Source organism: Parasteatoda tepidariorum, chromosome 5 (assembly GCF_982258835.1).
Source record: "Parasteatoda tepidariorum strain Cologne lab strain chromosome 5, Ptep-v5.0, whole genome shotgun sequence".
Lineage (NCBI taxonomy): Eukaryota > Metazoa > Arthropoda > Arachnida > Araneae > Theridiidae > Parasteatoda > Parasteatoda tepidariorum.
In genome coordinates, this window is record NC_141759.1 from 80,016,877 (window position 1) to 80,032,684 (window position 15,808).

The following is a 15,808-nucleotide window of genomic DNA, read 5'->3' on the forward strand; positions in this document are numbered from 1 at the left end:
TAATTCCAGGAATTGTTTTGAGTTATTGGACAAGATCATTGTTGTAGATGTTGGAGAGAGTGCAACTGGGTACTGGACGCTGTGGTAATCCAGTTTCTCTCACACCGCATTTTGAGAAGCCTCTAACATACCTGATCCTACATATTGAACTTATTGGCGAGCTTTAGCAAGAGTTTGACAGTATAAACAGTGTCAAAAATACCAGATTAAACTTCCTCAATTATATCTCACAATTTTAAACATTCAATAAATCAACATATATCTCGGTCTTGTAAAACATAAAAAAAAGGCTTTTTGGCCAAAATAATTCATTATTTCTTACAACTCCGAAACACATTTTAGGCAATCAAAATTGTAACTACAATCCCATTAGCTAAAGTGCTTACATTTTGAATGGTGGTCAGTTCTAGATGACGTGTAAAGCTGGAATCGTTTCCTGACCACGATGCAAATTTTAGAATTAAATTACATTAATAACCAAGAACTACCATTTTACCAATCCATTACCTAATCATTTACTTACCATTATACCAATCCTACCATTTTCCAGTATTTCTTACGAACTTATTAAAAACGAACAAAACACAACGTGTCTAGTCAAGACCCCGCGTGTATGTTGCAGAATGTTATAATTTGCTTTCCATTCAATAATTATTATTCTACCATATGAACGGAAAAAAACGTAACACGAGCGTGATAAACTATACGCCCTTCAAAAGGAAAAGGATACAGAATGAAAGCAACAATGGAAAAAATGTTTAGCAATGCATCCAGAAAGAACAATATTGCTTCACTAAAGGAATGAAAATGAATGAAATATATATTTTATTGTAATAAAAGGAATTAAGAAATATGTCACCACCTGTATGCAAACCTACAATATCAAAATAAATTGTAATGGATTAAATATCAATCAAAAACATGGTGCAATCGTAATATAGTTTCTTTTTCTAATTTTTCTTTAAAATCCAAAGAGTTCCAAACAAAGAATAAGGAAATAGATCCCGGAGTAAAGTGAATTCCGTATTGTTTCAGACCAAACTTACCTATTGAATCAATCCACAATATTTCTCAACACATTTCATTATTTATACAGCTTGATTTTAACATATTTAAAGCTGATTCAGCAGAGTTGAGTATACATAGCCGAATATAGATATTAAAATAAGGCAGTAAATAATCATTGTTGTTAAGATGAAAATTAATTTAACATTAACTATTATTGTTCTGACCATTGTAAATGGTTTTAACAAGTCTTCAAGTTCGGGAGACATAGGTGATGGTGAATACTTTGCATCTTGCGCGAAGTGGACTGTATGCTCATTAGAGGGTGAGAATATTTTCATGTTTATATCGTTAACGTGTGCGTTGTAATTATTGCACCTTATCAATAAGTAAGTGAGTTTAAAAAAAATTATAATTTTCCTAAGTGACTATACATAAAACAAAGGAGTATATTCATAATTCTAAAAAAATATGCTACATTTCCTTGAACTTTACATTTCCATTACACTTTATAATTAAATATTTTTAAAAATCTTTCCGAGACTAGTTTCAGAGACTTTCCGAAATAAATAAATAAATGAAAATTTAAAACAGAAAATATCAAAAATATTTATTGAATTCTCCTTAACAAATTTTTCTTTATAATTTTCAGCAAATTTATCCAGAAATTTTTCAAATTAATTATCTAAATGCAATATTTATTACATTTGGTTAAAATATTGGGTTGAAGCATAAGTTCCCGTGTTTTTTTGTTTTCCTTTAATTTTATAATTTTATTTTTTGACATAAAATAACAACAATTTAATCAATAACGTATTCTCCGTTGTTGTTTACGACTTTCTCCTTACGTTCAACGTCTTTTTCAATGCCTCTTCGGTAGAAATCACCAGGAAGTGTCTCGAAAAAAATGTCCAACCAAAACCCGTAATTCGACGTCATTATTGAACAAAGCGCAGCGTAAAGCATCACGCGGCACAATTTCTTTAGCAGCTTCTGTAGCTTTGGCACCTCGATTAAACGCAAAAAGAAGGTGGTGTCGGCTCGTTTTTGTCGGCACTCCATTTAAATGTTCTAAAAAGTAACAAAAATTAAAGTCAATTAAAATATTGCCATGAGCCGTCTACCACTCAGGATATTTTACGTTTGGTGCAAGCCGGATGCGGATTTCGTATCCATCGCTGGGATTCGAACCTGGTTCATCTTACTGAGCCATCACGGCTCATGAATGATATATTGTATGCAACTTAATAATTAATCTCTTAATTATATCTCACAGTTCCTAGATCGAACTCCAACAGGATTTTCAATACCAGCTAACCGGTCTAAATCCACTTCACCATGCTCTCATTTTATAATGTGCTTGAAAAGAGCTTCACAGAAACAAATAGGGGCCCATCCACTAATTTCAATAATCACAAATTAAATTTTTAATGAAGCTAGATATATTTTTTATTACGTTCATATTAAAAGAAAAAGATATTAAATTTCAAAATGCTGATTATTTTTTGTTTGATCCATTTTTGAGAAAAATAATTTAGGATTAAAATTCTAAGGATTTTTCGACATTTTCACTAATATTACTTTAACTTTTATTCCCTCCCCCATGCAAAAAGAAATAAAGAATATTTCTGAACTTAAAAAATTTAACGGATTATAAGTACAATACAAGGAGTTTTTTAAATTTGCATCGCTAACCGAAATCAAAAATATGTTGTATCTGCTCACAAACCATCCTCCAAAAAGCTTTTTTTTTCGTTTACATGGGGATTAATTGTTAGCTTAATAAATTTCCTCTGCTGCGATTTAAAAAAAAATAATTTTACCAAGATAAATCTATTACCATCAATAGTTTAGCAAAGTCATTTGTAAGTTAATTAATTACGCTCTTCCTCACATGCTTACAAAAGGGAATACATTCTCATTAAAGTATGAATTTAATTAACACCTTTATATTAATCTTTTTTGTTCCAGATCATTTTAAAACTCGGAAATTAGTTAATTTTTGAAAATCACATTTTTTTTCAGATAAAGACGCCTATAACGAGGTAAAAGAATGCAAATATCTGATTCCTATACAGGTAAGATTATTTTTTCTTATAAAAAGTTTATGTATAAGAACAAATGTGAGGAAATAGAAACCGCTTCATAACTAGAATCTTATAATAATGACGTTTCATTATAAAATTCGTAAACTTTTTAACACATTTTAAAAATTATAACATTTGTCAATGTAAACATTGTTTTCTACTGCTACTAAATTACAAATAGCTCAAACCCAGATATATCTGTTACCTGGCAGCAACAAAAATGCAACAATTATTATTAGACCGAACCAAATATTTAGCTTTTGAAAAAAATACTGAAAATTCACTGCAAAAATAGTTTTTAAGATTTATTTTTTAATGCATTTTAGGGCAATTGAACACATTTTAAAAATTAATGTATGCAGTTTAAACTCTAGAATTTAAAATTTTAATAATATTTTTATTTTTTAAATATTTTAATTATTACTACACATATTTTGTGCGGAAATATACTAAGTATCTTACTAGAACATCAATGATCATTATGATTCAGAATAGAGATGAAAAATAAATTCGCCTTTAAAGGGAGCTAACAATAAGCTTAAAAATAATAAGTTTACATTATTTAAAAAGTATGCCTAAGTAATGGATTCCAATTACATACTAATAAACACAGTTATCATTTTAAAAAAACAACAATAAATAATGTTAAAACTTATTTTATTTATAAAATATTCAATAAATAAATGAGCGAAACGAGAATATTAAATTGAACCATTAAAATGATTTTGGAAGGACCCAATATAAATTTGTTATTAAAAAATGAGGATTTTAAATTAAATTTAATCTTGCAGAGAATACTTTAATTTAACTGTTGAAAAATAAATAATTTTAGCAAAAATAGAAAGCTTTAAACGTCTCAAAATGTGTGAATAAATTAATAATTTTACAAAATTAATCAATCAGTGTCTTAGTTTTAATGCGCCAATAATAATTTTACCAATGAACATGATTATCATTTAAAAAAAACATCAGAAATGAATGTTAAAATTTTTTTTATTATTTAAATATTCAATAAATAAATGAGTGTAAAAAAAATATTAAAATGAACCATTAAAATAATTTTGGAAGGACCCAATATAAATTTGTTATGAAAAATTGAAGATTTTAAATTAAATTTAATCTTGCAGAGAATACTTTAACTGTTGAAAAATAAATTGTTTTAGCAAAATTGGAAAGCCTTAAGTGACGTTAAATGTGCGAATAAAACAAAGTTTTAATCAATTAGTGTTTGCTTCTAGTTTTAATGCGCCAACTTTAAATACTGCAAATTCCTCTTCTGTATTACGAGAAACAACAAATGCGCAACAACATTTTGAGAAATTTATTTAATTAATATTTGCTCCCAGCTTTAATGAGCCAATTTTAAATAGTGTTATTCCCCATCCATACCTGTATTATGAGAAACAACAAATGTGCTACAACATTTTACAAAATCTAATCAATTAGTATTTGCTTCTAGTTTTAATGAGACAACTTTAAGAAGTGCAATTTCCCATCCATATTGCGAGAAACTGCTGGCAGAGTTTAGTGCGTAGCGGAAAATGCTAAGAAAGCATAATGAAAAAGTCATCTTGGAACTCACAAGAATTTTTATTAAATAAGGAAAATGATAATTTAATTTAGACATCACATAACTTAATAAGAGAAAACAGTCCTCGAGAGTAATTTACTTACGAATATTGGTTTTTAGAAAATGAAAATCTAATGAAAAACAACTAGGTTAAAAGGATATCTTATTTTTTCTTCTGACTTCCTACTGAAGGAAAAATTACATATTTTTTTCTTTAAAGAAATTAACGAAGATGCTGAAAATTATGGGAGATAGCGTCAAAAGAGAATGGTCTGACTTAGAAACAGCATATAATGACTACTGCGGCATGAATGAAGATAAGCAGGTATGGTGAAAACGTTACATATTTACTTCATAAATTTTTATTTTGCTATTGAAAGAAAAAGCCATTGAAATGTAATGATTGGTTACTGAGACTGAGTTACTTTCAGGAATTTGTAGAAAGTTCCGATATCGTCATAATCAAAATCTTTAGATCTCTCAAAGTTAAATTTTATACCACATTTTTGTTTTCTGATCTGGTCATTTCCAATTCAAATACCCGACTCCGTTTTTCCAACGGCTCATTTTCCGAGCTGGTACGTTGCCCGACAACTCATTTTCCGAGATGTAGAATTGCCTGACAAGTAATTTTCCTGACTGTTTCATTTGCCCGTCAGAAATGGAATGTAAGAGGAGATAAGTTTAGTTTTTCGTTATTTTTCGCTGTTGTTTATAAAATATTGCTCGCTATTTTTTGAAGTAATCATTCATATTTATTATAATCTTGGTATTATAATTGTAGATTAAGACCACTTGGAATAAGAATCTAAGGAACGTTTCATTTTTCCTACATGGCAGTAAATTATGAAATCTCGGTTGCTAAGTTAGAATGAGCGGTTCATTCTGAATGATCTGATAGGCTCTAAAATAGCATTGTGTCTGTGGAATTAAAAAAAATGAAACTGGATGTATCGTTTGTTGCTGAAATGGAGCTATGTACTACTAAGATGGCTGTACTAAAGAACATGGACGGCATAATTATTATTTTTTCCAAAACTTATGATTCAAATATACCATATATATCTGTCAGTCAGTCAAATTTTTTAGCAGGTGCTCTGTTGAACAAATGAGTTGTTGGGCAAATAAACCCTTTTGGCAAACGTTCCTGACGTGAAAATGAGCCATCGAGCATAACCTCTGTCGGACAAATGAGTTGTCGGGCAAACGGAGTCAGGAAATTGAGCTATCAAGCAACCTAATGTCGGGGAAATGTACAAGACCCTCCGTTTTGCTTTTATTGACTACTCTATTATCAATCATACCCGTCTAGCTAGCATATCCATCTGGTGGCCAAAGTTATCTGGTTGTTAGGGCACACTTGGATCAAATTACGGTATAAAGTACCCGCACTTTGTTTGCATCATCCACAAAAGGCATTTTACCATAAAATCCATTTTTGTCAGAAAATATTATACAGTATTTTTACAGTAATATTAAATTAATTAGAGTCATGAGTCACTGATTTTACGGTAGTCATACCTGTAAAAAATGGCAATATAGTATATCAGATTTTATGATCAGTAACATGTTCTGGTAAAAATGGATTTTACGGTGAAATCGGCTGGCTATTCTAACGCAATTTGATGAGGAATTTTTTCACAATGTATCACGTTTCCCTCAATTTCTAGCAGTTTTAACTGAACAAAGAAGCAATGAATTTTAATCATCTGATGAGTCGATATTTATGCATGGGAAAACTTTAAGGCCCTAACCAAGTTTAAAAATGATTTTCTCTATCAAACTGACTAAAAAGAGGGCGGAAATTTTATCGGAAGTTCAAAACTGTCACGAAACCTCAGTAGATGATAATTTAATAATTTATAAGTTATTTGTAGACAATTGTAGCAAACAGGTTTGATATTTCACTTATTTCAAACCAATACAAATTGTATACTTTGTATACTATAAAATAAACTACTAAAATGATACTTTCCATTTTCATTAACGAAACACAACAAAATCATACACAACACGGTAAGGCAAATATCGACTCAAGTAATAAAGCTAAAATAATTTTTATGTTTTTTGTTTATTATTTGCTATCCTTCTCGTTGCATTTACGATATTAGATTAAGAAAAACACATATTTAACGGTTCATACGATCAAAATTAAAATAATAAATTGCATTTAGAATCATCTTGCTTAATGCTATTGTTCGCGCGAGGCAGCTCATGAAATTTAAAATTTATACATATATAAAATTTATACAGAGAAGGAAAGAACATCCATGCCTTACCCGAGATTCGAACCCAAAACCTTTCTGATGCATGACCAGTTCTGTGACCCCAACACAGTCTGGTTGGCATTTTAATAACATAAAAACTTTATTTGTTTCAAAACATGTGAAAATGATAAAAATCGACATGATTCGATTAATTTCGTCAAGATTTACCATCTGAAATGAAGTTTTTATATTATCAGGAGTTTCTTTTCGCTACAGTTCCTTTCTATTCCTTAAATACCATGCAGTTGTAATGGGGCGCATCATATACACCGAAGAGCCGCTACATTATGACCACCCTCCATCTATAACAGTGAGCTCGCCCAAGTTTTCATGGTTTCTCGCCCAGGAACAATGTTTTCACGGGGCACATTAGGACCCATAATCCTCATAGAACAATCCCTGACGTCTGTAAGCTACTTGAACATAGTTGCAGTCCAGGTTCACCCATTCATGGCAACAGTTTTTCCTGCGGGGGTGGTGTTTACTAACAAGATAATGCACCACGTCATAAGGGTCGAATCGTCGAGGAACATTCCAGTGACTTTCTAGTCGTGTGTTGGCCAACAAATTCACCTGACCTTAATCCAAAAGAGAATTTGTGGTCCAACTTGGAAAACCAAATTCGTGCTGCCTCGCTACCCCCTCGCAATGTGAGGGAATTGCAGGACCAGTTGGTGAGCGCTTGGTACCATATACCTCAGACTATCTATGAGCACCTTGTGGAATCAATGCCACGGTGATTGCTAGCAGTTTTGAGGGATAAAGGCGGTCCTACATGTTATTAGCAGGGTGGTCATAATGTAATGGCTCTTCGGTGTATATTAAGGACGTTCATATTAAGCACATTATTAATTTATTTTAATCATTGAATAAACGTTTTATGGAGAAAAAAATTATATTACAGCAATTTATCTAAGATATATTTCTCTTTTTAAGAATGAATTTTTTACCGATCTTGAACAGTTCATAGTAGAGGAATACTCAGTAAGTACTTGTAATAAACTTATTTTGTATGTTTAAATACTATTTTAGAAGGCATATGTCAAGAAGAAATCATAAAAATTGAAATTAGGGCCACTGATATTCTGATTTTTAAAAGATTTTGTCAAAGATTTTACGTGACCGTCAAAATTTTATAGAAAAATTCGTCTTAAGCTTCAGAGTTTATTGGGCATGTGTCCAATATTGTGAATGAAACTGCGTCAATTTATTAAATTTCTTTCATTTCTGAAATGTATGTTAGTTTGAGAAAGGAATTTTCAATTTTCTCTTAAAAAATTGTGGCAACTCTTACAGTTTTAGAAAAATATATTTCTGAATTACCATTCAATATGAAACTCATTATTATTTCAATAAAGTACGTATTTTTTTAATCTATGAACTAATTACTGTTTGATAACAAGATAATTACTGTTTATATGTTACAGCAACATCTTTTGAAATATAATTACTTAAAATATTTATTTCACTAATTTTAATTATGTTAAAGAAAGGTTTGAAGGTAAAGATAATAGATCCGACCAGACACAAGGAAAGTTTTCACAGTCATATAAAATGCGTTAAGCAAACACCCAGGTGGAATAGTTGTTTGAAAAGTAAATTATACTTATTAAAAGAGAGATCGCTAATCAGATCATACAGTTGATTAGATTTATTTGCTAAGACAAACTCTTGAAGCAATAAGGGAAAAAGCAATTTAGATATATCCTCTTTTTGTACCATTTAAAGCAACTTACGATTTGTATAACCAAGACTGAGAAATTTGAGGCGAAATTTGAATTTGATATCCTGTCCAAGCATGTTGATAACAGAATGAATGACATTACGATGCATTAAGTGTACAGTTTAACTGATGTTCAATGTATCAGATGCTTTCTATTCAATGACAGACATTTGACAAAGAGACTAGTTATCATGCCTTTTATTTAACATAGCTGTACACAGATGAACACCAAAGGCAGACATTGATAGCCTTGTTGGTAAGACGTTGGACTCGTGTTGTTGAGAACAGTAGTTCAAATCCAGCCGGCCGAAGAATCCATTATTTATTAAATGGTTACTGGTGCACGTTAAATTTGTATAGGTCACAAAGTCCTCTATGATCCTATAACAATTTAATGCCTCTGGGGTTCGAAACTGGACTTTCTCAAAGATCGAGTGTACAAATAAATTAGGCAGACCACTTACGAGGTGGTTAGATTGCGTTTAAAAGAATTTGAGATCGTTAAGAGTTAACAACGGAGAAAATTTGCAGTAAATTGCATTTCCAGAAGGAGTAAGGTTGAGAAATATTGGCTTGCTCTAGGCTGTAGTGCTGAAGAAGAGGAAGAATAGGAAAAGCAGAGACAAATACGATGAAAGCATAGGAAGGAAATTCTTGAGGAAAGCCAAGACCAATCCACATATACCAAAATATTGTAGAGGAAAAAGCAGCAGTTCAGTTGATTGTTGACATCTAACAAAGATCTGCACAGAGCAACAAAATAAATAAATAAATGCTCTGAAACGCGCTTCTTTGATTCGATATCTTCGAACCTGTTCGATAGCTATTCGAGAGTGATCGGATTCCTAATTCTACAATTCTACTGTAACATTCAATCACTACCGAGGTTGAACGGTTACCTGTCGAAGAAAATTATCTTTTTTCTGAAGAACGCGTGTGCTATATTTCTCCTCTGCCAACGAGAAAATCCATACGAGTTTTTTCAATTATGGACTGGGGGTTAATTTTAACTGTGATTTTCGAATTAGCGTCCGCTCGCCAAATTTTGATCACATAATAAATTTTTATGTTTGTAATTATATTAAATGCTACTTTAACTCTTTGAATATTTCAAAGTATTAAAGAATGTTTTTCTTAAATGTTTTTGCCTTAGTTTGATAGTTAGATACTTGGTCTAAAATTAAAAATTGAGAAGTTTTGAACATTTTGGATACAATAATGAAGAATTTTAATTTTAATGATTCTCTATATTAAATGCTTTAAGCTCTCTTGATTATGTATTTCAAATGCTGTAAAATATAATTAAAAACAAATTTTATATTCGTCTTTGATAATAATTTCTAATTCTCCATCTTTCTTTGCAATTTTAAAATACTTATGCATACAATAAAAACATCTATCTAACAGTTTCAGAAAACGTTAGTCTTTATCAAAGGCTGTCTTGAGGTAATATAATTGCAACTACCTATTAAAAATTAATATTTATATCAATCAATAGTTTATGTGGGAGATCGGCCGCAAATCAAAATCCGTTGAAAAAAAGGTATGTTTATTTAGAGAAAGTAGGGTTTTATGTTTGATTTCTTTACTTAAAATATCATCTGCACTGATAAATTAGTGTAGTGAGAAAGTTCTCGAAACATCAAGATTGGGTCAATCGTAGGCTCCCTTATTTGTCCACAAAAATTCCCATATTGGCATGGTAATATAGTTTATTATAATATAATACCTGACAGAGTTTGAATATTATAAGTTAAATTTTAAAGGATATATATATAGTATATATATTACCTAGCGCGCATCCATTTTCGGGCCCACCCAAGGTAACTAACAAGGTCGCACGTCAGTATTGCAGTAAGAACGTGCCATAAGATATCACTTTATATCACTTCTGTTTTCATATTCTGTAATCTGGCAATCTTATTACGAAAATATTTTAAATCATTCTTGAAAGATTCCGGTACGCATAAGCTCATTTTATTCGCTCCTCACTATGTAGATTTCCTTTCGTGCACTGTTCTCTAATCTCTTTACATTTTATTTTCTGTTCTTTGATATATTTGTTTGTTTTCTTGTATATATTTTTCACTTACAGTGTTCTAATTTCGCTTAAATTTTTTTGAGTGCTGCTAACACTATTGTAGTGATATATTTTGCTTTGGCTATATTAATACAATATTAGAAAACACTCCTTTTTACGGATATAATCGTGTGGGCTGATGAAGAGATTATATATTTTCTTTGTTTTGTTTTCCGGATTTTTAATTTCCTTTTTTTTTTTTTAAGATATCAAAAATTATATTTTCTTAAATACTTTTGAAAAATTAGTTTTAATAATTTTCTTCTCTTGTCATTATTTTTATTATTTTCCATATTTTCTCATTATTTTAACTTATTTCATGAGTTCTGTATTCTTGCAGCTTTTGCGCAGTTAATAAAACTTATTATATTTCGTCGTTCTTGTTTTTATTGTGCTTTATACATACATATATATATATATATATATATATATATATATATATACATATATATATATATATATATATATATATATATATATATATATATATATATATATATATACATATATATATATATATATATATATATATATATATATATATATATATATATATATATATATATATATATATATATATATATATATATATATATATATATATATATATATATATATATATAAATATGTATATATATATGTATATATATATGTATATATATATATATATATATATATATCATTTATTCAAAATATGTAAAAACAAAAAGTTGAAATAAATAAATGTGTAGTCCTTTTTAACAGGTTTGTTAAATTGTATCATGATTTTAGCTTCAGTTTTTCCATAGAATGTCATATTTATTAACTTTACTGATGAAAAATATGATTATAAATTGTATGCTTTTACATTTTTTTTACTTATAAATTTTTTTTTACATATTTAGTCAACGTGTGCTGATTTTATGCAAGCTGTAACATGCAAAAAAATGACAGACATGAATGTAAGTATCACTTGGTATTTTAAATAATTTAATACTGATTTGTATTTATTTATAAATGAATTATTTATCAATGAATTATTGATAAGTGAATTATTTAACATGTATTTATTTATTATGTAACTTTATTTACTTCTAGAATTAATATTTATTATTTTTACAATAAAGATTTACGTATAAATTTATTAATAAAAATTTTATTTATTTATACAGTATAACGTTCGTTACTTACGAGTTGCGTTTACGATCTAATGCTAGATGTATACGTAAAAGTACCATATTGAGGTAGCGTCCGTGTACTCATAGGCTATAGAATCAGGAAGGCTCGTTTCATATAGGATATTGTGAGATGGTAAGGCAGAATATAGCATTTTCACGTACATGCAAACACGGTTCTGAAGGGAATACATTTCAATTGTAGAAAGTTAGACCTTTTATACGAAGAGTTCACTATTTTATACATTTTTTAAATGCTATTTTGATACTATTCCGTTTCCAGAGATCGTTTAAAACCACGAAACTATCATTGCTTCCGATGACGTTTATCTTATTGTGATAAAACGCATTTTATTTTACTTTCTAACCGGCTTTAAACACCAGACCCATCAATGCTCAATTCCGTAGCCTTGTAGTTTTGAACCCAACTTCAGAGACAAGAGGACTCCTGGATCATACATTGGAAGAAACTAGTCTTCGTGGAGGATTTTAATGGAACTGACCTGCACTTACGTTATATGGAGAGGAAAATCATGAAAACCGTTTGTCCGACTGAAAGGGGACTCTAACCCACAATCCGCCTACCAGTGGAAGCATTTTACGAAAGTGCTATAGTCAGTACGAGCCAAGTGCAGAATTCATATCGACCAGTAATCACTGGGATTCGAACCTGGTACACCTAATTAGAAAACAAGTGCTCCATCCCCTGAGCCCCCTCGACTCTGATAATATGCAAATAAGAAATAGGTTCCTTGAATATTAATGTATGTATTCAATTTCAAGTACTGCATTAGTAAGTTGTTACGGCATACCAGAAACGGAATAGTAGCTGATTTCTTTACGAGATATTTTTATAAGTTTGCGCATTCCATAGTCAAAGAGTCATGATCTTTAACTCCTTTAACTAACGCTTTAACTCCTTTTCTACCACCCACGAAAATATACGCTGAGCTGGCGTATATATGCGTCGTTCAAAAGTACAAATTAGGCAATGCGCTTTACCATGTGCTGCTATCACTCTTAAAACTACTCCCACTGCTGCGGAGTGCAATAGAGTGAATTTTTAGAGTATTTTCAAAGGATTTCAGTCAAGTGGGGGGGGTGAAGAAGTTTCTGGAAAATAATCATAACTGTGCTGTTATTGTTTGTTTTTCTTTTCAGTAGCACGCGTTTTTTTACTTTGCTTTCGCATCCGTTTTTATCTCTATGTGAAACAAAAGTTTTTATTTTTGTTCAAATATTGCTGAAAGTAAATTGGATAATACAAGTTTTTATTTTTTGTGCAAATATTGCTGAAAGTGAATTAGATAATACAAGTTTTTATTGTTTGTGCAAATATGTCTGAAAGTGAATTAGATAATACAAGTTTTTATTGTTTGTGCAAATATGCCTGAAAGTGAATTATATAATGCAAGTTCTTCATTTTAGTGCAAATATGAAGTGAATTAGAAATGTGAATTAGAAATGAATTCGAAAGTGAATTAGATAACTATTTTTCTTCAACTTCGAAGTGAGAAACTTTATGTTCTACATATTTTAGGATCTAACACAGGACAGAAGATTTCTAACAATTTTTTTTTATTATTATTATACTACTATTCATCAAATTTTTAATTTCGGCATTTATTTATTTATTTATTTGTTTATTTATTTATTTTTGTAAAAGAAACATTTTTTAGATTGATAAGCGTGTCTCTTCTTTTCTGCAATTACACACCAAAACAACGTGTTGAAACCGATTGTACTAGGCAGAAGGATGAATTTCGAAATTTTTCTCGGCAATCATGAGGTTAAACTTTTGTGAATAGAGGTTTTGATTTGCATAAAGAGTCCAGAGTTATGACCAAATGCGCAGTTACTAAAACTAACACATATGGGGTGAAAACCGCGGTATCTCAGGAGATAGAGCTTTCGATGGGTGTCGAGCGTCGATGCAAGTTCTGCTCCCGCATTCAAGATTAAACTGTTGCACCACATCTAGACTGAGGCTTCCTCCTATAATTTGACAGTTTATTCCTTCGGAACTTGTTGAACATTAGATAATTCTATGTGGAAAAAATATGCTTTTGTGTCGGATTTCGTAAATTAAAATATCATTTGCCCTAGCTACTTTTTATTTTATAACCGTCGTTGAACAGCCGACCAAAAATTTATGGGTTTGCGACTATTAATGTTCAAATTCGTAGCCTTGTAATTTTGAACCCAATCCAGAAGACAAGGGAGCTCCTGGATCGAGTATTGGGAGAAATTTTGCCTTCGTTGACGACTTTTTGATGGAGCTAGCCCACATTTGCGTTACATAGAGAGGAAGACCACGAGAACCTCCCATGGAAAGCCTGACGGCAAGAGCATTATCAAATTTTTGAACTATTAAACCATTTGAAGCTTGATTGATATTGAATTGCATTGAAATTTTATGGATAATTTTATGGTCCTTTTCATGAGTGTTGAATATGGTATTATTACTATTTTCATTGAAATATGCTTAAATTACATTCATTTAAAACACAAAAATAATTTATCCAGATATCAATGCCAATCAATTACCAAATTAATGAACAAATCATTTAATTCACTTTTTTACAATTTTTTTTTAAATGAAATTTAAAAAATAAAATTTGTTAAAAATATTCGTCACAACGATTAAAAAAAATTCAAATTGTAAGTTCACGCACAGTTAACTAAAAAATAGGTTAAGATTGAATTTTAATGCATGTAATCCAAATGAAAATTATCAATGTGTTCGGTGTTTTAATTTGCAAATTAAATCGAACATGTTTGTCTATACCATTTGAAGACAGTTGTACAGTAAAAAATTCCGTTTCAAATTACGTTATAAATTGCGAGCACTTTGGGTGCATCATCGGAAAAATCCATTTTTACCGTAAAATCCACTTCTGCCGTAAAGTAATGTACCGTAATTTTAAGAGTAATATTTATTTTATTGGAGTAATCCAGTGGTTTTGCGATATTATTTCTGAAAAAATTATATCAGAATTTTTGTTCCATAATATATTCCGGTAAGAAGAAATTTTACGCTGAAATGCATTGCCACCCTGAGCGCCGCTACTTTATACTGTAATCTGTCCCTGACTTTTTTACAGTGTGCTTAATATTTTCTTCGTGCTAACAAAAAGAATTACTGTTTCATAATTTGGAAGTGCAACAATCAATGCCTTAGAAAGTAAAAAAAATATGCTGTTTTAATTTTCATAAGGTATTGTGACAAGACAAATTATATAAAGACAGTAAAATTATTTAAAAGTAATTATTTTAACATATTTTCACGTTAATTCATAAGCGTTTGTATTTTGTTTTAATAATTTTTGCAAATGCAAGAAAAGAAAAACAAAATTTTTTTACACAGTTGTAAATTTCAAAAGATATTTTTTTAAATGTTTTTTCTTTAACATTTATGTTTTTCTTTTCTTTTTAGGACTGTTTTGTACTACTATTCAGCAGACTTCATGGAGAAGGGAAATGCTGAAAAATCAAGTACTAACATCGAATTAAAATGCAGCTCAATAAAGAAACATTGAACTTCAACAGTTCGACCATTAAATTATTTAACAAATGATTACTTATAAATAAATAAATAAATAGAAAGCATTCTTAATAAATTTAAACAGTAAATGCTTCTTTTTTTGTTGATTTTCAATATCCTTGCTTCAGATACGTTTGCTTGAGGACAACAAACTAAGAAATTGTAACGAAGAACATTGTAAAATAACAGAAATGATTGTATTTACAATATACCAAATCAGCGATTCTCAAATAGTGTTCCAAGGAACCTTAAGGTTCTGTGGAAAGGTCACAGGAGTTTCAAAAATTAAGACTTTTCTTTCCAGTTATGATTTTTGAATCTTGTAATTAAATTTGCGTCCGATTAATTATCCATTATTTATTTATTAATTCCGTAATT

The 15,808-nt window shown here is 30.0% G+C and overlaps 1 protein-coding gene across 1 annotated transcript; it reads left to right on the forward strand.

Annotated features, from left to right (window-relative positions):
- The first annotated feature begins 1,148 nt into the window (after window positions 1–1,148).
- On the forward strand, window positions 1,149–15,507 carry LOC107437099 (uncharacterized). Its single transcript, XM_016048990.5, has 6 exons — window positions 1,149–1,330; window positions 3,031–3,083; window positions 4,883–4,987; window positions 7,866–7,913; window positions 11,617–11,673; window positions 15,323–15,507. Exons 1-6 carry the CDS (start codon window positions 1,195–1,197, stop codon window positions 15,371–15,373), a joined length of 450 nt encoding a protein of 149 aa, XP_015904476.3. The 5' UTR covers window positions 1,149–1,194; the 3' UTR covers window positions 15,374–15,507.
- The last annotated feature ends 301 nt before the right edge of the window (window positions 15,508–15,808 follow it).